The sequence below is a fragment of the Physeter macrocephalus genome, chromosome 14 (assembly GCF_002837175.3).
Source record: "Physeter macrocephalus isolate SW-GA chromosome 14, ASM283717v5, whole genome shotgun sequence".
NCBI lineage: Eukaryota > Metazoa > Chordata > Mammalia > Artiodactyla > Physeteridae > Physeter > Physeter macrocephalus.
The window spans coordinates 5,926,747-5,948,202 of NC_041227.1; the positions used below are offsets into that span (position 1 = coordinate 5,926,747).

Consider the following 21,456-nt stretch of genomic DNA (forward strand, 5'->3'; position numbering starts at 1 on the left):
CCACTTTGCAGGGATTTCCAAGAACCTTCTGTTAAGTGGTAAAAGCAAAGCCCCAAATTTGGAAAGCCTGCTGTCCTGCACGTTGGAAAGAAGGGGTATAAGAAAATAGACACGCATCTGTTCGTTTTTGCAAGAGAAAGACAGGAAGGACAAAACAGAAAAAAGAGGCTGATCACATCACTACAGGGCTTCGTGGAGGGCAGGAGGGAGTGGGATCCGGGTCGCGGGAATGAGGAAAGAGAGGCAGTTCCCTGGGTGTATCTTCTTCTAAATCTTTGACCCTTAGTGGAAACCAAAACATGCACTGCCCATGTGACCCAGCGACCGCAACTCTGGGCATTTATACCAGAGAGCTGAAAATGCGTGTTCATGTAAAAACCTGCACACGATTCTTTGTAGCAGCTCTGTAATTATCACCGAAACCTACAAGAGACCAAAACTTCCCCCACACGGCAGGCAGAGGCTTCCACGGACTCAGCAGCAGACAGGCATGAAGTGCTGGCACATGAGACGACCTGGATAGATCTGAAGGGCCTTATGTCGAGGGAAAGAAGCCGGCCTCACAGGTCACACACTGTAGGGGACTTCCCTGGCGGTCCCGTGGTTAAGACTCTGAGCTCCCAATGCAGGGGGCTCGGGTTCGATCCCTGGTCGGGGAACTAGATAGATCCTGCACACCGCAACTAAGAGCCCGCATGCTGCAACTAAGAAGCGTGCGTGCCGCAACTAAGAACCGGTGCAGCTAAATAAATACATAAATATTAAAAAAAAGGAAAGGTCACACACTGTATGATTTCATTCACATAACATTCTTGTAAGGACAAAAATCATAGAGATGGGGACTTCCCTGGTGGCGCAGTGGTTAAGAATCCATCTGCCAATGCAGGGGACACGGGTTCGAGGCCTGGTCTGGGAAGATCCCACATGCGCGGAGCAACTAAGCCCGCGAGCCACGACTACTGAGCCCGCGAGCCACGACTACTGAAGCCCGCGTGCCTAGAGCCCGTGCTCCACAAGAGAAGCCACCGCAATGAGAAGCCCGCACACCGCAACGAAGAGCAGCCCCCGCTCGCCGCAACTAGAGAAAAGCCTGCGCGCAGCAACGAAGACCCAACGCAGCCAAAAATAAATATAAAATAATAAATAAAATTTTAAAAACATCACAGAGATGGAAACTGATTGGTGGGGGTCTCTGCTGGGATGGTGGAGTGGGGGGCCCAGGCCTCCACACCCGGGATAAAACGACACAGAACTCCCCCCACACATTGTTGCAATGTCAGTCTCCCGGTTTTGTGACTGTCCTCAAGTTGCTTAAGATATAACCAATGTGGAAAACCAGGCCAAGCAAATAAGGAGATACTCTGCTACTTTTGCAACTTCCTGTGAATCTACAAATTTCAAAATAAAATATTAGAGAATATGATTATGGGTCAAACATGCCCGGGTTGGGGGAGGTTTGGTCCCTGAGCCAACACTTCGTAACCTCTGGTTTCAAGGAGCAGGGTATCCCTGTTCGTGATCCTCTGCCAGTATTCCTTGGGTCCCATTCCCCTGGTTCAGAGGCTGGTGACTAGGCCAGAGCGAGCATGGATGTGTCATCCGAGGCGTCAGAAACAGCAGATGGAAAAAGTTTGTGTGTGCGTGTGTGTGTGCGTGTGTGTGTGTGCGTGCGTGTGTGTGTGTGTGCGTGTGTGTGCGCTGTATTGATTTTCTACTGCTTTGTAATAAACTACCACAAAGCCACTTAGTGGTTTCAAACAACACACATTTCTTATCTCACAGTTTCTGTGGGCTGGGAGTCTATCTTCTGGTAGGTGGGCTCATATGCTCAGCGTCTCACCAGACTGGGATCCCCTCTGACTCGGGGGCCTCTTCCAGGTCACTGGTTGCTGGTAGAGCCCATGTCCTTGCAGTTGTATGGCTGAGATTCCGGGTTTCTTTTCTAGCTGTTGACTGGAGACCATTCTCAGATCCTCAAGGCTGCCCTCGCGTCCCTGCCCCACGGCCCATCACCTCGCATATGGCGGCGGCCTCTTCAGGCCCCCAGGAGAGGGTCTCGGCTACGAATACTGCCAACCACCCGAGTGAACCTCCTCTGACAGAGACAGCAGGTGTAGACAACTACAGCGATCCGGCGGCTACGATTCGCTGAGTCACTGCGGAGTTGGTAACACTGGGGTTTGAGTTGACACTGGAACAACAGAGGTGAGCAGCTTTGTGGAGCTCTGGCTTCTCCATCTATATCTAACGCATTTTTGCCTGAAAATATTGCATGAAATGGACTGGGGTGAGGAAACACTGTTTTCCAGGCAACACTGAGGTCTGCAAAGCTCTGTGTTAGGGCGAGGCAAAGACCCGGGACACTATTTTATGGCAATTGCTAAATCCAATTGTACAGCAGATTTCGTTCTCATTTATGTCCTCGATCGATTTGCTATAAGGCATTTTGATGTTTTGCTCTTTCTTAGGATTCCCATCATTAGCTGGTAGTGACCTGGACAAAACTAGACACAAAAATATGATATGAAATTACATTTTTGCCTATCAGACAAAGAGGGGATATTTGTGAAGGTTATTGAATACATTGGTTCTCAATAAACACCTTTTCTGGTTAACATATAAATAAGATTAGCATAAACTAGGATTGGCAAAATTTCCCGTAGAGGGCTAGTTAGTAAATATTTTCAGCTTTGGGGCCATAATGGTTTCCGTGCAGTAATTCAACTCTGCCACAGAGCACAAAAGCAGCCATAGAAAATATGGAAATGGGTGCAGCTGTGTTCCAATAAAAATTTATTTATGGTCACTGAAATGTGAATTTCATGAAATTTTTTTCTTTTTTTTTGGCCTCACCTCATGGCTTGCCGTTCTTAGTTCCCTGACCAGGGATCGAACCCAGGCCTTTGGCAGTGAAAGTGCCAAGTCCTAATCACTGGACCACCAGGGAATTCCCGAATTTCATGTAATTTTCATGTCATGAAATACAATTCATCATTTGAGTTTCTTCAACCATTTAAAAGTATAAAAACCATTATTAGCTCATGGGCTGTACAAAAACAGGCAGTGGGCTGATCTGGCCTGTGAGCCATGGTTTGGCAACCTTTACATTATCTCTATTCTAATCTAAAATGTGCCCCGTGTTGACATCACAGGTTAAAACCAAAGTCTTTTTTCCTTATCTGCACTTCTTCAGAATGTGCTGTGAAAATAACTCACATAGTCCCATTTGCTTGAAAACACCCAGAAAGAGTACAGAAGGCACAAAGGAGGCGTCTCAGCTCCTTCCAGTTTTTCCACATCCTGGAAGTTGAAGTTTCGGGAAAAAGTAAAGGGTTCAGGGAACACCTTTCAAAGGTAGCGTCACAATTACGAGAGGGGAAGAGATGGCCGGCTCTGATCTGAGGTCTCTTCCCGAACGCGTATGTGCGGCTGATCCTGAGGACTGTGCTCCAACGATGAGGATGAACTCTTCGAAATCTTTGTGGCTGGGAAGGAAGGTGATGGAGAGTCAGGCCCACTTTAATTTGGACTGAAGTAGAAATAAGGGAATTTCCATGGTCTCGCACAGCTGATGTCTCTGCCCAGGCCTGCACCTGCAGGCCTTTTTTTTTTTAAGATTTTTTAAAAAGCCTTTATTGAATTTGTTACAATATTGCTTCTGTTTTATGTTTTGTTTTTTTGCCACTAGGTGCCTGTGGGATCTTAGCTCCCTGACCAGGGATCAAACCCGCACCCCCTGCACTGGAAGGCGAAGTCTTAACCCCTGGACTGCCAGGGAAGTCCCTGCACGTCTCTAAAACTACCAGGCTGGCCTAGATTAGGGGTCATGAGCTAACAGAGCAGCCTGGAGTAAGTGTAGTTTCCATTAGCCACACAAACATGCCAAAATACCCATATTTTAAGTAAGTGTTATAAAGAATATTCATATTGACCAACTTGGGAAGCCCTGGTTCGCTCATCTATATCCAAATTACATTAAAAACATGGTTTGGGCTTCCCTGGTGGCGCAGTGGTTGAGAGTCCGCCTGCCGATGCAGGGAACGCGGGTTCGTGCCCCGGTCCGGGAAGATCCCACGTGCCGCGGAGCGGCTGGGCCCATGAGACAGAATGAGTAAGACGACTTTTCTGGTGGTAAGACAATGAAATGATTCTAGAATCCACCAACCCCTTGACACACACACCTCCTAACAATCATTTTAAAACCTATAAAGTTGTCCTTTGTAATATAATAAATCATAAAGATAAAAAAGGTTCTGTCTTTTGCAAAAATAGCTACTGTAAAGATAGTTATTATGCAAATAATATCAGCATCTTACCCCAAATTTCCCAAGCCTTATTCTACAAGGGCCATGGCACAGTGGCCAAGACTGATGTCTCTGCCCAGGCCTGCACCTGCATGCCTTTTTTTTTTTTAAGATTTTTTAAAAAGCCTTTATTGAATTTGTTACAATAATTGCTTCTGTTTTATGTTTTGTTTTTTTGCCACTAGGTGCCTGTGGGATCTTAGCTCCCTGACCAGGGATCAAACCCGCACCCCCTGCACTGGAAGGCGAAGTCTTAACCCCTGGACTGCCAGGGAAGTCCCTGCACGTCTCTAAAACTACCAGGCTGGCCTAGATTAGGGGTCATGAGCTAACAGAGCAGCCTGGAGTAAGTGTAGTTTCCATTAGCCACACAAACATGCCAAAATACCCATATTTTAAGTAAGTGTTATAAAGAATATTCATATTGACCAACTTGGGAAGCCCTGGTTCGCTCATCTATATCCAAATTACATTAAAAACATGGTTTGGGCTTCCCTGGTGGCGCAGTGGTTGAGAGTCCGCCTGCCGATGCAGGGAACGGAAGACCCCACGTGCCGCGGAGCGGCTGGGCCCATGAGACAGAATGAGTAAGACGACTTTTCTGGTGGTAAGACAATGAAATGATTCTAGAATCCACCAACCCCTTGACACACACACCTCCTAACAATCATTTTAAAACCTATAAAGTTGTCCTTTGTAATATAATAAATCATAAAGATAAAAAAGGTTCTGTCTTTTGCAAAAATAGCTACTGTAAAGATAGTTATTATGCAAATAATATCAGCATCTTACCCCAAATTTCCCAAGCCTTATTCTACAAGGGCCATGGCACAGTGGCCAAGAATGTCACCCTACACTAATGTCACTGTCCATGCACTTCTCACCACCCTCAGCTCTAGAGGAAGTGAGGAAGGCAAAAACAAAACAATAACTGCTATGGCTACTGGCCTCACACTTTTTTCAAGCTTAAAAAAAGAGAAAGGAAAAAGATCCCAAATTCGAGAATTCTTTTTCTTCAGAATAGTTTTATTAGTTTGCATACGGTTTGTCAACACTCAAATTTTTCTCTCCTACTGTGACACACAAACCCAGTCACTCGGAGTCTTCTTCGCCCCATATCTCATATATTGTAATATTACTGTGTGGGTCTGCAGGCACCTCTGAGTTCTGAAGCTTGAGGTTACCGCCGGTTGCCATGGCGGCTTTCAGATTCTGCACCTTGGACATGAATTTCACAAGGTCCATCTCGAGCTGGGTTAAAGTATTGAATGCATAGTCTTTGTTGGGGGAAGCATTTTGATTTTTCCTTATTGGAGAGCGAAATGAACAGCCTCGAAGGGCAGGAGGATTCTTCTGCTCCTGTCAAGAAAGATATTCAGGGTGAATAAGACCGTTGACGTTGCTGGTTTTGACACAATTCTGAGAGAGCTGGGCTCACCTAAGAGAAGTTGGCTCTAGCATTGATCTAGCCCAGGGATTGGCAAACGATGGCCAAATCCGGCCCACTAGCTGTTTTTGTTAATAAAGTTTTATTGGAACACAGCCAGGCTCGTTCATTTGCATACTGTCTATGGCCGCTTTCATGCTCAAACGGCAGAGCTGAGTCCTTGCAACAGAGACTGAATGGGCTGCAGAGCTGAAAATATCAACTATCTGGCCTTTTACAGAAAAGGTTTGCCAACCCCTGCTCCCATCAGTTTGGACACAGAATCCTGAAGCGGTGGGTTTGTCCAGGAGCGAACATGCTGCCGTATTTCTCTCCCTTCCCCTTCTCAGAGCTGTTCAGCCACTTTATGGACAGGCTGTTACCTCTTGACACCTCTGACCCTTTACGACAGGTCTTTTCCTTTATCTGGGATAATGATACCATTTCCATTCAGTTCAGCAACTTGTAATGATTCAAACGCTAGGGAAATTAAAAATCAGGGCAGTGACTCTGCCTCCATAAATAATGTTGACCTGAAACACGCCAAGTTCTTGAATCTATCCTCAATTTGAAAAACCTGATTTAACAGGATAACTATTGAGCCACGGTTTTAGTTGCCCACTAAACAGAAGGTGGTCTTCAACTATGAGTCCCCACCTCTGTGAGTTAAGATCTACCGTCCTCCCTAAGGACACGTCGGGAAATGAGTTAGCCAACGTTTCTCAGGACCAGAAGTAGGTACCCTGTATTCAAACTCGTTGTACTTAACGGTCTTGCCTGTAACAACCAGAGCATGTATTCCTCTGAGTCTGAGCTTTCTGAGATGGAATCAATGTGGTGTGAAAAACGGAGCCATCCTTACCTTACCCTTCTCACTATCTCCTCGAAACTTTAGCATCACATACAGCACGACAACAAAAAAAAGCCAGAGCCACTTGCTCCCAAGCCAGCCTTGGGCATGCTCTGGGAGATTCTGCCGAATTCGAAAGTGCCCTCCGCAAGGCACCTTCCCCTGGGGTTCTTTGGCTTTATCTCTCAGAGAAGAAAACATAAAGGCATAGCCGCAGGAGAGGCACAGAGGAAAGAACAAGAACCATTTCAGCGTCCGCATGGTGCGCAGAGATGGGGGACAAAGTGGCTCATGGTGTGTTGGTCTGCCCTTGCACCCGGAGACTGGGGACCAGGGCTGGGCTGGGCGGTTGGTGATGTCACAGAGGCCCTGAGCCAGAACCAGCTCGGGCCATTGTGATGACTTCAGGGCAGAGGATAAAGAGGCTCGCAGGGGTCACCTGGGAGTAGGGCTTAAAGGGAAATGGTGAAATTTCCAGCGGGCAATAAAAAGAGAGGCGGGGGAGTGACCGAAGGCCATCTCCTTGCCAGTATGTTCTTTCTGACCCTCATGCTCTACTGGGAGAGTCCATCTATTTTTGTTTTTCTATTTGATAACTGCAGACGCTGTGGTGAGCAGAGCAGCCCGGGCATGTGCCCCTGTGGAGCTGAGAGCCTAGTGGGAAAGAAGGATATTAAACCAGAGGTTAAAAAAAATCCACCACCAAAAAAACAGAGGCTACAGACTAGGAGCCACTGAGGTACTTTGTTTGGCCTACATTGTTTCTGAAAATGATTATTTGCCAATATTTAAATGTCGGTGGGGGGACGGCTTCATTTAAAAAGGCCAGATTTCAAAGGAAACTAAGTTTCCTTTGAAAAGTATGGACCATCTGGTAACACAGGGGCCCCTCTCTGCTGGAGCTGAGTAGCAACCGCCCCTCTAGGTGGCCATGTTTTCTCCACAGTCCCCACCACTCCCTATCGCCTCACAGTTACGCTCATTGACTTCACCTGAGTGTGCAATGCCTGAGTTAATTAAGAGTATCATTTATTTCATTAAAATTGTGCTAAGGGGACTTCCCTAGTGGTCCAGTGGTTAAGACTGCATGCTCCCAATACAGAAGGCACGGGTTCGACCCCTGTTTGGGGAACTAAGATCCTGCATGCTGCATGGTGTGGCCAAAAAAGAAAAAAATAACATCTGTGATAAGAACAGAGAGCTTTAAGAGAACACAAGGGGGCAGCTCTAGGTTGGTTCAGGCAGGAAGGCTTTCCTGAAAAAGACATTCAGGTAGAATGTGAGGGATGATCAGGAGGAGGCTGGATAAAATGGCGAAGTGGTTGACATCCAGGCAGGTGTGAAGACTCTGAGGCGAGAGGGACACAGCCTGCAGGATGACAGAGGCCGCCGCCAGGAGTATAGCCAGGGCTCACTGGTCAGTGCGCTGGAAACCATCAGTTTCTAAAAATGACATGAAACAAAAAGTCCTGGCTAATGGAACGCAGGGCTTGTACCTGTTCTGCTGGGTCACCTGATTCACACTTATTCCCGGGGAATAAAGCCTTCTGCTGGATATAACCAAGGGTCCACTGGGTGCCTGCACCGTGCCTCTAACTGTGTTGAGTGATGAAGTTCTGTGAGATGGTCTGAAACCAGGAGGGGAGACGGAGAGTGGGATCCAGAGGCACAGACTGCCCCGGGGCACATGATCCCCAGCGTGGGGTGGGCACGCGGGGCTCCCCGCCAAGAGCATCTGTGCAGGGCTTACGGGGGCGCGAGGCCCAAGCGTTGATTAGGAAATAGGCACAGCTATTATAACCAGACTTACCTGTATGTAAAGGTATATAAATGCTGATCTGGGAAAGAAAACAGATAATCTTCAGGTTTGTTCTGGAAAAGTCCACAACAGAAATTCACTGATGTTAATATCATTCTGCTAAAACTCCTCTATATTCACAATGTCAACAGGTCCTCGGGTCCGACTCCCCAGCCTGCTGAGGTACAGGACCGGGGACGGAGCAGGCTGCGTTCGGCTCTCCACCCGCTCCCCAGAATCCTCCCTCTGAGGCCGCCCCTCTCGCCTCCCACCTTCCTCTCCCAGCTCCTTTGCCTGCTTTTTAAAAAAATATATTTTACATAAGTACGGCCGACTTACAATGTTGTGTTTCCTTTGCCTGCTTTTTCATGGAAACCAGGGCCCTGGATCTGGTATAAAGAACCATCTGAATGATACAACTGTCTCCAGAAAGGCAGTGTTGAACCTGGATGTTCCTGATTCTTAGTCTCATAGGAGAATTTCATTAATTCTTCACTTCAACACACTTTATGGATAAGATACACCAATTCTATGCACAGTTTCCCCCTTTTATAATCTTCTGCTGAGAGAGAAAGTGGAATTGACATGATGTCATAGAACTACAATCGCTATCAGTGCAATGGCTGCAATTTTCTTACTCAACGTTCGGGGAAGAAAGAAGAAAAATACAGAGCTGAGAGCAAGAGCGGACTTTAGACTTTCGTACGAAATCATCAGTGCCAACTAAAACTCCTCTCTCATCAAGGCGATCCGCAAGGAAGGCCCCTCAGTCCCCTCCCCGGCGCCGAGACGACCCCTCCTACAGCCCTGCAGGGGGAACGCTCTTCAAACTCGTCCTTTCTCAAGTTCGGTTTCACTTGGCTTGTTTAATTAATTAACCAACGCGAGCAAAACCATGAGAATCTGAGTCAAAATGAGCCAACCACATACCCGTGAGGAATCTGGCGCCTTTAATTATTTTAAGCATAAATAGTGCGGCCAGCGTGCTTTCGGCCGTGGGCAGGTCCACGCGCACCGGGGGAGGAGGTGAGCGGAGAGGGTGACGGGGTGGGGCCGGCAGGGTCACCGAGCCCCCGTCTTGCCCTGCCACGCCGGCTCCGAGCTCTGGGGTGTGCCGAGGCCTCAGAAGCAGTAGGACGTGTGGGTGACCCAGTGGGCCGACTCCTCCTTGGAGCGCTTGGCGGAGCTGTGGGTCGTGAAAAGGGACTTGTAAGCTTCTGACTCTCCGCTGTCGGCGATGGACCTCTTCATGGCTCCACACGGAGGCTTCCCGGCTTTTCCAGAAGAGCTCCCGTGTGCTGCTGGAAAAAAGAAAAGCCCAAAACTTTAAAGCTGGTACTACAGATCATTCCAAACGTCACATACTATAAAAAGTTCATTAATCCCAGGAATTCTCCTCCTGCTTTCTGGGGGTGAATGTTGAAATACATTATCTCAATCGCCAAGCCCTAAAAACAAATGAAGCTACTGTACTTAAAATCACACTCACCACTACTTGCTATATATTCTCGGCACTGGTCCCAGCTCTGGGGCTGACGTACATCAGAGCCCGAGGCCAGGTGGCTGAGGTGTGTCTGGGGGACTGGAACCCGTGAACACTCTGGAGGACGATCACACCACAGGATTGCACACTCCTTTACCTCATCAATCTGTGCTTTTCTTCTTTGTGAAAGAAATACTATTTTCTTTGCTAAAGGTAGTGAGTTTCGGGAGAGAGGCACTAAATCCTGGACTATCCAGCAAATAGAATGGCTCTCCATCAAGAGCAGGTGGAGGAAGGCTGGCTTGAGTGCACACGTGGTGCAAGGCGAGCCCCAGCCTTAAATTAGGGAACGCCCGAGTCAGGCCTCGGCGCCCCTTGTTAGCCTGGCCCCGAGTGCAGACTCCACAGGAAAACTGGCATTTGTGCCCACACCCCTTCCGTCCCGAGAGGGCTCCTCCTCTAAGGTGAATCCACTGTTTCTTAGTTACCCGCCAAGAGAGCTCAGTGAACTATTTAGAGACACCATGAGGACGAGCTTGAGTTCTCGAATTCATGCCAGCAAAACCGTGACGCACCCGCGCAGGTTCCCAGCCATCTAGGTGGCCCACTGCCGTCTCAACAGGACCCACCTGCACTTCTGGGAGCCGAGGTGGTTTTCTTCTCTTGAGAATCAAGGCTGGTTTCTTCGGGCTTCCCTGTCTTCATTTTTGATGGTCCTGGGGCTTCTGTGAAAGAACAACGTAAGCAAAACAAAACGACATCAGGAACTTATTTAGTAAACAAGCCTATGGCCTTATTTTTGCTAAAATAAGGACCTCTTTTAGCATCTTACCTTCACTGACATCTGATTTTGAGAGAGACTCTGCCACTTTGGGTTTCTTTGTTTTCTGTGAAAAGAAAGGGGAGGGTGGACACGTGCTCAGATTCACTGATTTCGGTGTGTGGCCCCCGCCAGTCCGGGAGCTCAATGAGAGGCCAACACGGGTCACTCAGGGCAGGGCTCCCGCTGAAGAAGACTCTGATCCTCTGCCCTAAACCTCGGCCTCCCCACGTCATTTCCAGTCGTGCCCTCTCGCCTCACATGACATCCATCCGTAGAGACTGCTCAGCTGTAGAGTTACATTCCAAAACCACATCCTCAAAAAATCTAAATGCGGAGGACAGGTTTCAGTGGTAACAGTCAGTGTTTGGTAATGGTGACGACCACACACAAAAGAGCAGAGTTAACTGGATAACAACAGAAGTCCAGCCACTGCTGAACCTGAACCTTTCCAGGAAGACTTCTTCAGAGTTGTCCAACTGCTTTGACATTTGTGTAGTTAACTATAAGGACTGGAGGCCTGTACTAAAGAACACTTTAGCCAATTCTCCTCAACTCTGGATTACTTCTGTTAGAATTCTGTCGCTCATAATAGTTAAATTGGTCAGCAAAAATTTAAGAAACGAAACAAACCATTCTAAAACCACACAGCTGATTAAATCACAGAAAGGACAAACAGGACTTATGTTCACTCAGAGAATTTACTTTAAACATGCCGTTTTCCTAAGCATGCAAAAGGTGGCGTTAAAGATACACAGCCTAAACGTTTCAGAAGGCTCCCATCACTAGAAAACGTCAGACCTTGCTCAGGCAGTGGCCCTGAACCTGTAATATATACATGCTACGTGATCTATTACACCTGCATAAAACATAAACACGTCCTGTTCATTTCACACATGCAAGACGCGCATTCAAATCTGTGAGGGTAACACCTCATCCTTCAAAAAAAAAAATGCAGAAAACTGCTAATTTCTAAGCCCTCCATTCACAGCTGAGGTTATCTGGAAAGCACGAGCAATGAGGCCTTAGACAGGAAATGCTATGCCCTGTCTCCAGCTGCGGGTATATTGGGGAAATATTTTGGTTTCCTGGTAGCCGTCTCTAGGAAGCATTCCCAGAAGGTCCAGGGAGTATTCTGCGGAGAGGGGCATGTTAGTTCCACCGGGCTTTGAACAACTTGGCAGGAAGCCTGGGACAGAGGAGACAACTCACTAAAGTAAGAAGAAGGCTAATGACCATACCAATGTCTCTAGGAGCTTCCGTTAAAATACAATTTTTCCCTTTTGTGCTTCTTAAAAACCAAACTTGATCAATAGTAGCAACAAAGAACAAGCAGATCCTTTTTCGTAAATGTCATCAAAAATATCTCAAACTTCTATTCGCTTCTAAACCCGAACTCACCCCTTTAAATGACAGAGCGTCTCTTTATTTCTCATGAACATTGTAATAACCTCATACAAGACTGCTTCATGGAGTACTTCTACTGGTATTCGATCACAAAAGCTGCGCACAATTCCTTGTACTACAGACGCATTCACACACATTATTTATTTTCTACCTAAGTGAAGCTATCAAAGGAGGAGATGCCAGTGGTTTGGCTATTTCTGAGAATTCTGGACCCATACACAATAACAATACTGCTATCATATTCTCAGCTTTTTAAAGCCTCATGACCATGAATTATATATTACTCCAGGGTGATACGGTCTTGTACTTTCCTCTATTATGATTTAAAAAAATGAAAAACCTGAAAAATCTTTAATTATTACATCACTGGTAAATGCACACCAGTAGCACAAAACCAGACAGGCTATTTCTCTTCACAATTTTATGTCCTCAGGATACTAAAACTAATTTTCTAATACTTTAGGCATTCTTTTGCCTTAGTTCTGATGATGATATGAAGTTTCTCCCACATTTACCCTGAACTTTTTTTTTTTTTTTTTTTTAAAGAATGAAAAAAAGACCATGGCTATCATCTGTAAGTACTCAAGAAATAACAAAATTTACTACTGGATCCAGAATCGATGACACGTTGAATGATTTCTTAGCTGATCAACTGTTCTGAGCCTGCTCATCACATCAGATCATTAAGCACGGATTCCACTGCTTATGGAAGGTGGTTCTAAACCTGGGGCGCAAAGCAACGCCTTCACCCCAGCACCCCAGACCCAGAGCGCCGGGCATCAGCAAGCATCGCCGGGGCGCCACTCAAGACCGGGGCCGGGGGAGGCTCAGGACGGCCAGGCGGCAGCTTTCACGGGGGGAAGGCTGCTTGTCTCCTTGCTCCAGGGAGTGCAGGGAGGGGGTGCGCGCGCGCGCGCGTGTGCATATGTGTGTGTGCGTGTGCACGTGTCTGCATGCATGTGCGTGTGTGCCTGCGTGTGCGTGTGCGTGTCCACCTGCATGCGTGTCTGCACGTGTGTGCATGCGTGTGTCTGCACGCGTGTGTGTCTGCATGTGTGTGCGTGTGTGCCTGCATGTGCGTGTCTGCATGTGCGTGTGCGTGTGTCCACCTGCATGCGTGTCTGCACGTGTCTGCACGCGTGTGTGTCTGCATGCGTGTGTGTGTGCGCATCTGCATCTGCACTCCCAGGAGTGGGTGGGAAGCACAGGCCCAGGGCTCCCCCCAGATCTCTAGGACGTTCAAACCTGGGCCGCACAGGCTCTCCAGAGGTGCCGGGGGTGGTGACTTTCACTCCTCCTCAGTTTTACAAGGAGTGACACCAAGCCTCTTACACTCAGTGCCCGCGCAGCAATCGTGGTGGCCGTCTTGCCCTCCGGACGCACTTCACAGGCCTGAGCTTTTCTACCCTCCTGCCCACACCCGCACCCCCGCAGATGGCGTGACCCCCCACCCCCCTTCACCGATGAGGCAGCCGAGCGCAGAGCAGACCACTGAGCCCGACCCAGCAAAGCCACCTGGAATCTTCTAGAGCCCGGGCCCGCCTGGTCATAAAAACCGCCTCGATCGCGGCAAACCCCGAACCAGTGCCGGCAGCACAGCTGGTGGGTTTGCAATGGGCTCTGGAGCAGAGGCCGCGGCTGGGCAGGACCTGCAGGCTTGACTTGCACCCAAACTCGGGAAGGTGAGGAACCGAGCTCAGGACTCCGGTACCTTTCCCAGCTTGGCTCGCAGCCTCCTCCCCTCCATCCTTCTCTTCAGCGTTTCCACGTCCTCCTTGGTGCCATTGAGCACGATGACGTCGTCCTCCTGGAAGGCAGCTCCACACTGAAGAGGACGAAAGAGAGAAGACGACAGATTCCGTCACCACGCGGAAAGCAGCTACCCTCAGGCCCTCACTCTTAACCCAACCACTGGTCCTCAAGTTCTTGGGAAATTCCTGTTGTTTCCCTGCCTGCACCTTGGCTTGGCCAGTTTCTGACCCTGAGCCCTGCTTGGGAAAGCTTCTGTGTACAGTTAGCATAGCAGGCCTGCCTGCCAGACCGGCCCTGGCTGGTGTCTAGGAACTTGGATTTCTGCAGGGTTCCTCCCACTTCCTAATTGTGTTGGGCTTCTCTGCTTACAGGCCTCCCCACTGGACCCGACCTCCAGGGGCCCCATGCAAAGACCCAAGCACAGGGTGGACGTTTAGGAAATGTTCGTCTACGGAATCATTAGCAATACTTATTGAGCACCTACTGCTGGCTCATCTCATGAGGACCGACTTAAGAAGAGCCTGTGAGACTCACACACAGCTGAGCCAAGGCTAAAAGCGAGAGACTGGGAGATCTCACATTCCAGACAGAGGTTTGCAACCTTGACCTTACATCAGCATCTCCGGGGAGATCCCTGAGACCCACCGCCAGTTTCTGATTCAGGAGTTCTAGGGTGGGACCCGATAATTTGCATTTCTAATGTTTTCTCAGGTCATGCAGATGCTGCCTGTGGGGGAATCAGGCTCTGAGAACCACTGTTCTAGAGTTTAGGAAGTTGGCCAATTAGGGTAAGTGGGCTAAATCCCAGCAGGAGAAGGGAAGGACCACTCCGGAGGCACAGGCTGCATTTCGGCGCTTCCCTGGGCTGCAGCTGTGCAGTCATGCCCACAGGGGAGCTGCATTTTCAATTGCTCCCTGGGGAGCCAGCCCCGCTGAGGACCGTATTTGGGCCAGCATCCACTTCGGGGTTTGTTTCCCTCTTCCTGTGGACTCTCCAGAGTCCCTCTACCTAGACCTCGGCCTCAGTTACCGCATCTGTAAAATGGGGATAAACTGAACTCCCAGCATGATCGGGCTGGGGCAAGAATTAAGGGTAACGCCGTAGGGAATGGAGCCCAGAGCTGGGCACTGAGCACTCAACCATCACCAGTGTTGCATTTCACTAACACAGATGGAGCTCCAAGTTCCAGCCCTCAGCATCATGTCTCTAACTAGCTTCCCTAGGCAGAAGCATCGCATAACCTGAGTTCCTCATCCATGGATTCAACCAACTTCAGACAGAAAATATTTGGGAAGAAAAAATTTTCCGGAAAGTTCCAAAAAGCAACACTTGAATACTATATAGTAGCCACGTACCAGTGCAGGGCGGGGCAACTATTTACATAGACCAGCAACTATTTACATAACATTTACACTGCATTTACAACTATTTACATAGCATTTACATTCCATTAGGTATTATAAGTAACCTGAAGATGACTTCAAGTAAACGGGAAGATGGGTGTCAGTTATATGCAAACGCTACACCATTTTATGTAAGGGGCTTGAGCATCTGCGGATTTCAGTATATGCGGGAGTCCCGTGCCAATCCCCCCAGCCCCCCAACCAATAGGGAGGGATGACAGTACGCGCTGCTGCATTTTCCTCGCTGGGAGTTGTGCCCCCTCGTGGAAGGGAGAAAGCAGGAGGAAGCCTCACGCGGCCTCCTCTAGACTCTGCCTGGGTCTCTGCCCCTTACCATCTGAGGGCTACACAGCCCTGCTGGATCACTGGACAAACGTGGGCCGTGAGGACGGCCGTATGCCGAGTCCACGCCCAGAATCTCTCTGAGAGAAAACATTCTCAGCACAAGAAAAGCCACGCAACTGCTCTTTTTCTTAAGAGTTGCCACAGCTTTCCCAGCACCTCCTAACACACAGAGGAGCCGGTCCCCGTCTGCTGACTCTCCTTGGCCGCTGCCTTAGCTGGTTTATTTATTGTGGTTCTGTGTCCAAAACCCACAGCTCTAGGTCAAAGTCGGCTCCTTTTCTAAGGTGGTAAAGACCCACAAAGCCTGAGGTTGGTGCCACAGAGAGGAGCTCTGTGCACAGACGGGGGCGTGTGGTACGGGCTGCCTCTGGAGAACAGAGATGCCAGGAGGCCAGGGGAGGGGAACAGCCCCTCTGCAGGGGAAGGCCGCCTGGGAAGCCCCCGGCTGTGGGAGACTGAGGCAGAGCCTTCCGCTGGGGGCTGTCCTCCTTGGAGAGAGAAGGAAAAAGAATCCGCAGGAACAGAATCAGGTGGTAGATAAGGCCCGGTGGGGCTTGGGGCGGGGGCTCTGGCGTCAATAACCCTCCTTAGCGCATCTGCTCCCCGGTTCCGCCACAGCCCTCCTCCTCCTCCCCCGCGGGCTTTCTGCGCCTCTCTCCACCACTCCCGCTGCCCGGGTCTGACCGATCGTGCCAGCGGTCCGCAGCCTCCTTCCCTGCACACGATTGTTTAGTTGTCTACGTGGGACGGTGGGCCCTGTCCTGCCTGCTGCTGTGGTGTGTTGTACCCGAGCTGTAGTCCTAGAGTTGAATCAGCTGCTAATAACAACAATGAGCCGGGAACCTTGCACATTAAAACTTGAGATACCTTGCTCTTTGTCCCCAAATTCAAAAAATCCACTAATACCAAACCCACCCCTCAAGGCCTCAACTGCCTGGACCTGAGCGGGCAGCCCCTGAGGATGGCAGCACGCGGCCCTCCCTCCAGCTACGGGCCCCTCACCTGTTCTGGGGTCATGCCTGACCTCACCAGGCTTCTGCTGGAAGCCAGGGCCCTGCGAGGAGCGGCCCATCCCTGGCGGCGAGTAAAACCAGGGCAGGAAGCAGGTTTCTGCCACGATGTCAGCTGCCAGACAGGGGCTCTTCTCCGTGCACTAAAGGGCGGGGGGGGGCTTTAGAAAGGGAGGGGGGCTGCTGCAAAGGCACAGTGGCCCAAAGGGACTGACCCTCTCTTTGCTTATAAAAGTAACAGGTACACAAAGGAGAAAACACCCGTATTTCCCATTTTTCTATGTGTACTGTTCCCATACAGGTGAAATCACATATTTATTTTCAGTTTTGCTTCCTTTTATTACTTGTACCTCAGATGTCCAAAAAAGTGGGGAAATGGCTAAATAAATCATAATACATTCCTAAAAAGGAAGAGTATATAGTTATTTTAGAGTTTTCGACAACACAGAATATGCTCATTACGTTAAAAGGAAAAGCAGACTAGAAGTTGTATATTCACATGACCTCTGGATGTTAATTTTTTTTAAATATTGGGAAAAAAGGCCAGTAGGAAAGTGCTGAAGGAAACAGAATTAAGAGTAATATGCTACTATATCTGTATATTTATATCACAAACAAATGGAATAGTGGTTTCTCAATCTTTGTTCTTACAAATAATAATTGTGATGAACAACTGATTACATGCATCTTTGACCCCCAAATTCCACTTCTGAGACTTGGTTGTTCTCTATCACAGAACCCTGTTTCCTGCATTCACGGCTTATGATAAATGAATGTATGCCTGTACGTGTGTATTGACTTTTAAAATAGGGCTTCCCTCTGTCACACTGTAAGCTCCAAATGGGAAGGTTCTGTCTTTATCTTTCATGGTTGTAGCTGAGTCTTAAGTCAAGGGTCCTGCACACAGTGGATGCTCAGTAAATAACTGCTGAATGAAGGAATGAGAACATGACCTAAAGAAATATTTCAAACCAGGATGAAAGGGAGTGAAATTTTAAAGCCAAATAGCTCCCCTAGAAGGTCACGTGAACTTTACCCTCCTTACAACATGTGAGAATGCCCATCATACCATGTAAAAGAAGGAAAAAAAAAAAACTTATGCTAATCTAAAAAGCAGAAGAAGACAGTTCCTTTTTGGCTTTGATTAAGAAACATAAAACACCCCACTGTATTCACAGCTTCTCTTTTTTTAATTTACATGTTTATGCTCTATGTCTGTTTTATTTATTAGGATTTTCATCTTTCAAAAATTTTAGTTGAATCACATCAGTATAAGAAGCTGATACAGGGCTTCCCCGGTGGCGCAGTGGTTAAGAATCCGCATGGCAGTGCAGGGGACACAGGTTTGAGCCCTGGTCCGGCAAGATCGCACATGCTGCGGAGCAACGGAGCCCGTGCGCCACAATTACTGAGCCTGCGCTCTAGAGCCCTCAAGCCACAACTACTGAAGCCCACGCACCTAGAGCCCGTGCTCCGCAAAAAGAAAAGCCACCGCAATGAGAAGCCCGCGCACCGCAACGAAGAGCAGCCCCAGCTCGCCGCAACTAGAGAAAGCCCGTGCGCAGCAACGAAGACCCAATGCCGCCAAAGATAAATAAATTAAATTTTTTTAAAAAAGAAGCTGATACGTTAAGCCTGTTTTTTTTGTCCATTTATTACAACACTTCGTTCAGCATGGTTGGTTTTACTCTGTCTCCCCCTTAGAGCTATGGGAGTATAAAGCTGCATGCAGGCAACTCTCGCATCATTTTCTCAGGTTCTTCCACTGCTTTTTTCCAGGTTAAGCATGTGAGGTCCAGGTGAAATCCAGCGCCAATCCTCTTCCCCTAGGGACGGACCTGCCAGGCCAGTTCAACAGCACTCACAGAACAATTTAAAACAAGCCCTCGGGGTTGGGGGCAGAGTTGGAGCAACACTTCACCAGCTGGCAGGGTGGCCTTTCCTTTCCTGACTCTTGTTTGATAAAATTAGTCTCTCAACTCCCAGAATGTGAACAACTCCATGCAAACATATACAGGGTCTCCCCGCTAAAAGGCTGCACGGACCTGTTTTTATATAAAAGGCATACATGTCACACGTGCAGCAATGCTGCATTCCCTTAAGATTAAAGAGACTAGGTTCTATCTGCCTAGTTAAGAAATCTTTCTAGGGCAACAGCAACATCTGTTCTGCAAAAGAGCAACAGGTATCTCGAGTCACCGCAGCAGGTGAAGAAAAGCTGAACTCGGCTGACTAAATAAAGAGCTCAGGTGTCTGGACACCCACGAAGCTGAGAGTCTCTGCGGGGTGTGATTCACATCTCTTGGCTTCACCATTCCCGACAGACACATCTGGGGTAAACCTAAAGAGAGGTCCAGCAAGCGGGAGGACCTTTTAAACCAGAAAAGGAAGGATGTTAGGAGGAAAAGTATTCACCGGAGGAGAATAACGAAAGGGAGCCGTTACTACTAACCATGCACAGATGGGCCGCGGGAGGACGGAGCACGGCAGGGCGCACCTGCCTCCCTGAAGTCAGGCCTCTGGAAAGCCACGCTGAAGCACTCTGAATGCTACTTAGGAATCAAATGAGATTTTTAAGTGACTTTTATTTATCCCTTTAATGAAAAAGTGTCCCATAACCAAACTTGGCCTCCTACTTTTAAAAACGCTTAAAGAATTTGACCCAGGACTGCCAGGATTTCATCCAGCTTTCAGAATCCGACAATTACCCTGCGCTGCCCTTCACCTGGGCTGGGTGTTTTCTGCTGTTTGTTTTGTAAGGCAGGGGGCCAGCCCTGAAGAAATATGCAGGTTCTATTTTCCAACCCACGCATCAGGATCAACAAAAATAAAATCCTCCAGGGATGAAAGGGTAACAAAACCTGCCAAGCAACTCTGTTCATGTGATTTCAGCCGGAGCCACAGCAAGAGAAGCAACTGAAGGGAAAAAAAAGCCAGTCTGGGCGCGGACACGGCCAGGACCTCTACCCCATGTGCGAGCCTCTCTCCGTAAGTGCTTCGTTAACCATGCAGAGATCACGAATGGCACAGGCTGAGCAGGTCTTATTACTAAAATATGTTTTTCTGCGCCTCCTCCATGGTTTTAAAATAGAACTATTGGAATATCAGTAATATTTTAAAATGCAGAAGTAGCGGGCATCTTTTCCTCTCAAAAAACAGTCCTCTAATAAAAACGTTTTTGTTGTGATTGTTTTAAATGGATATCCTAAAATGTAGTTTTCCCCTTCACATCAAAGTGGCTGAAGAAACGTATACACATTTTAGGAATAAGCATGTTTTGATTAAGACATCTATTTTACTGGACAGCTTTGATGGTCTGAATTCAAAATCAGTCTAACTACTATGATAAATCTCACATAGTTCAAGAAAAAACTATTAACTTGTAGGGTGCTTTTGGACATCATTCTGAGCCCAGAGACGACAAAAAAAAAAACAGACACAAAATTTTCATTGCTGCAGCTACAGTGACTTCTTTAGGACAAACATGCAGTACCTGGAGAGAGAACGAACATTCATGGTCTGAGGGTCTCACTGCTCCAGGACTGGCGGGTACCGAGCAGCCCCACCCAGCTCAAGCACTGAGCGCCGCCCCGGGCCAGGCTCAGAGGGAAACACTCAGCCGTGTGCTCCACACCCCTAGCCCAGTGTCCTCATGAGGCAGGTACTATCATACACCCCCATCTGCCGTCCAGAAAATAAAGACTAAATTGTTTAATCTGGTTAAGCTAATGTTAATACTCTAAAACAGTAATAGTCGATGGAATATATGGCAAAATATTACAAGTTCATCTTTAAAGATGCCCATTTTCTATTTACTAACAGGAATTACCTTTTTAAAAAAACCACAAGGGACTTCCCTGGCTGCGCAGTGGTTAAGACTCTGCGCTCCCAATGCAGGGGGCCGGGGTTCGATCCCTGGTCAGGGAACTGGATCCCACATGCATGCCGCAGGTAAGAGTTCACATGCCACAACTAAGGAGCCTGCGTGCCACAACTAAGACCCGGTGCAACCAAATTAAAAAAAAAAAACAAACCCACAAAGTATAAAAGATTTAGCAAATCTTTTATCAGGATGTTGCCAACTCCCCCTGAAAAGCCTATATAACAAATTAAATCCCGTCGTAACAAATTCAAAATGACTGCCCTTAAGTGTTCTAGTGGCAACACACAGTACCAGACCCATACTGCTGACTTCTGTTCTTGGCTGTTGAGGCTTGCAGTGGAGGCGGTGGGAGAGGGGCACTACAGACAGATAAAGAAGGCAGAAAAGAAGAAGGAGAATATGCTCGCCGGCTCTCATAATTAGGATAGTAATGTATTTTGAAACAACTCCTTGGAAATATTTTATGCTTGGACAAAAACATAAATAAAAGGTAAAATAATTCCATTCTGAGAACTATAACTGGAAATCATTTGTGATTTCTAGTACCACGAAAAGGAAAAAATTTTAATACCATCCTTAACCGTAACTTTGGTAATTACTGCTACTGAAAGATAGTCTACAAAATCCCTTAGGTGTCATATGTCCTCAGTCAACTGAACGGGTAATCTTCAAAACATTCTTTACTGTCTGGAAGCTATTTAATTCTACTGTACACTATACATATTTTAATGATGCTATTCACCAAAGGCTGCAGATATGAGGAACTAAAAGATTATCAAAATATATAAGGCCCAGGGCTTCCCTGGTGGCGCAGCGGTCGCGCGTCCGCCTGCCGATGCAGGGGAGCCAGGTTCGCGCCCCGGTCCGGGAGGATCCCACGTGCCGCGGAGCGGCTGGGCCCGTGAGCCATGGCCGCCGAGCCTGCGCGTCCGGAGCCTGTGCTCCGCAACGGGAGAGGCCACAACGGAGGGAGG

The 21,456-nt window shown here is 48.1% G+C and overlaps 2 protein-coding genes across 3 annotated transcripts in view; both read right to left on the reverse strand.

Moving 5' to 3' along the window:
* Positions 1 to 2,297: 2,297 nt before the first annotated feature.
* On the reverse strand, positions 2,298 to 8,887 carry LOC114483946 (uncharacterized). The gene is made up of 5 exons (XM_028499076.2): positions 8,718 to 8,887; positions 8,391 to 8,418; positions 5,463 to 5,663; positions 3,217 to 3,485; positions 2,298 to 2,504 (listed from the first exon to the last, which is right to left on the reverse strand). The coding sequence occupies exons 1-5, from the start codon at positions 8,861 to 8,863 to the stop codon at positions 2,480 to 2,482; spliced, it is 669 nt and encodes a 222-aa protein (XP_028354877.1). The 5' UTR covers positions 8,864 to 8,887; the 3' UTR covers positions 2,298 to 2,479.
* A 433-nt stretch (positions 8,888 to 9,320) lies between these two features.
* Positions 9,321 to 21,456, reverse strand: part of RTF2 (replication termination factor 2) — a 41,494-nt gene continuing 29,358 nt past the window's right edge. Inside the window, exons 6-9 of one of the 2 annotated variants that reach the window (XM_007104815.3) lie at positions 13,800 to 13,913; positions 10,694 to 10,748; positions 10,491 to 10,586; positions 9,321 to 9,676 (exon numbers count right to left, since the gene is read on the reverse strand). In XM_007104815.3, coding sequence (XP_007104877.1) covers positions 9,501 to 9,676; positions 10,491 to 10,586; positions 10,694 to 10,748; positions 13,800 to 13,913 — 441 coding nt within the window. In that variant the 3' untranslated portion in view covers positions 9,321 to 9,500. Of the gene's footprint in view, positions 9,680 to 10,490; positions 10,587 to 10,693; positions 10,749 to 13,799; positions 13,914 to 21,456 lie in introns of both variants that reach the window. The other variant, XM_007104814.4, reaches the window with a different exon arrangement.

Excerpts from the sequence above, each read along its gene's own strand:
- LOC114483946 (XM_028499076.2), bottom strand. The coding sequence starts at position 8,863 with ATGAAATTCTCCTATGAGACTAAGAATCAGGAACATCCAGGTTCAACA. Across the intron at positions 8,419-8,717 it reads GGCAAAGGAAACACAACATT|ATCAGCATTTATATACCTTT; the intron begins GTAAGTCGGCCG and ends TTTCTTTCCCAG. Across the intron at positions 3,486-5,462 it reads TCAAGCTTCAGAACTCAGAG|CCACAAAGATTTCGAAGAGT; the intron begins GTGCCTGCAGAC and ends CTTCCTTCCCAG.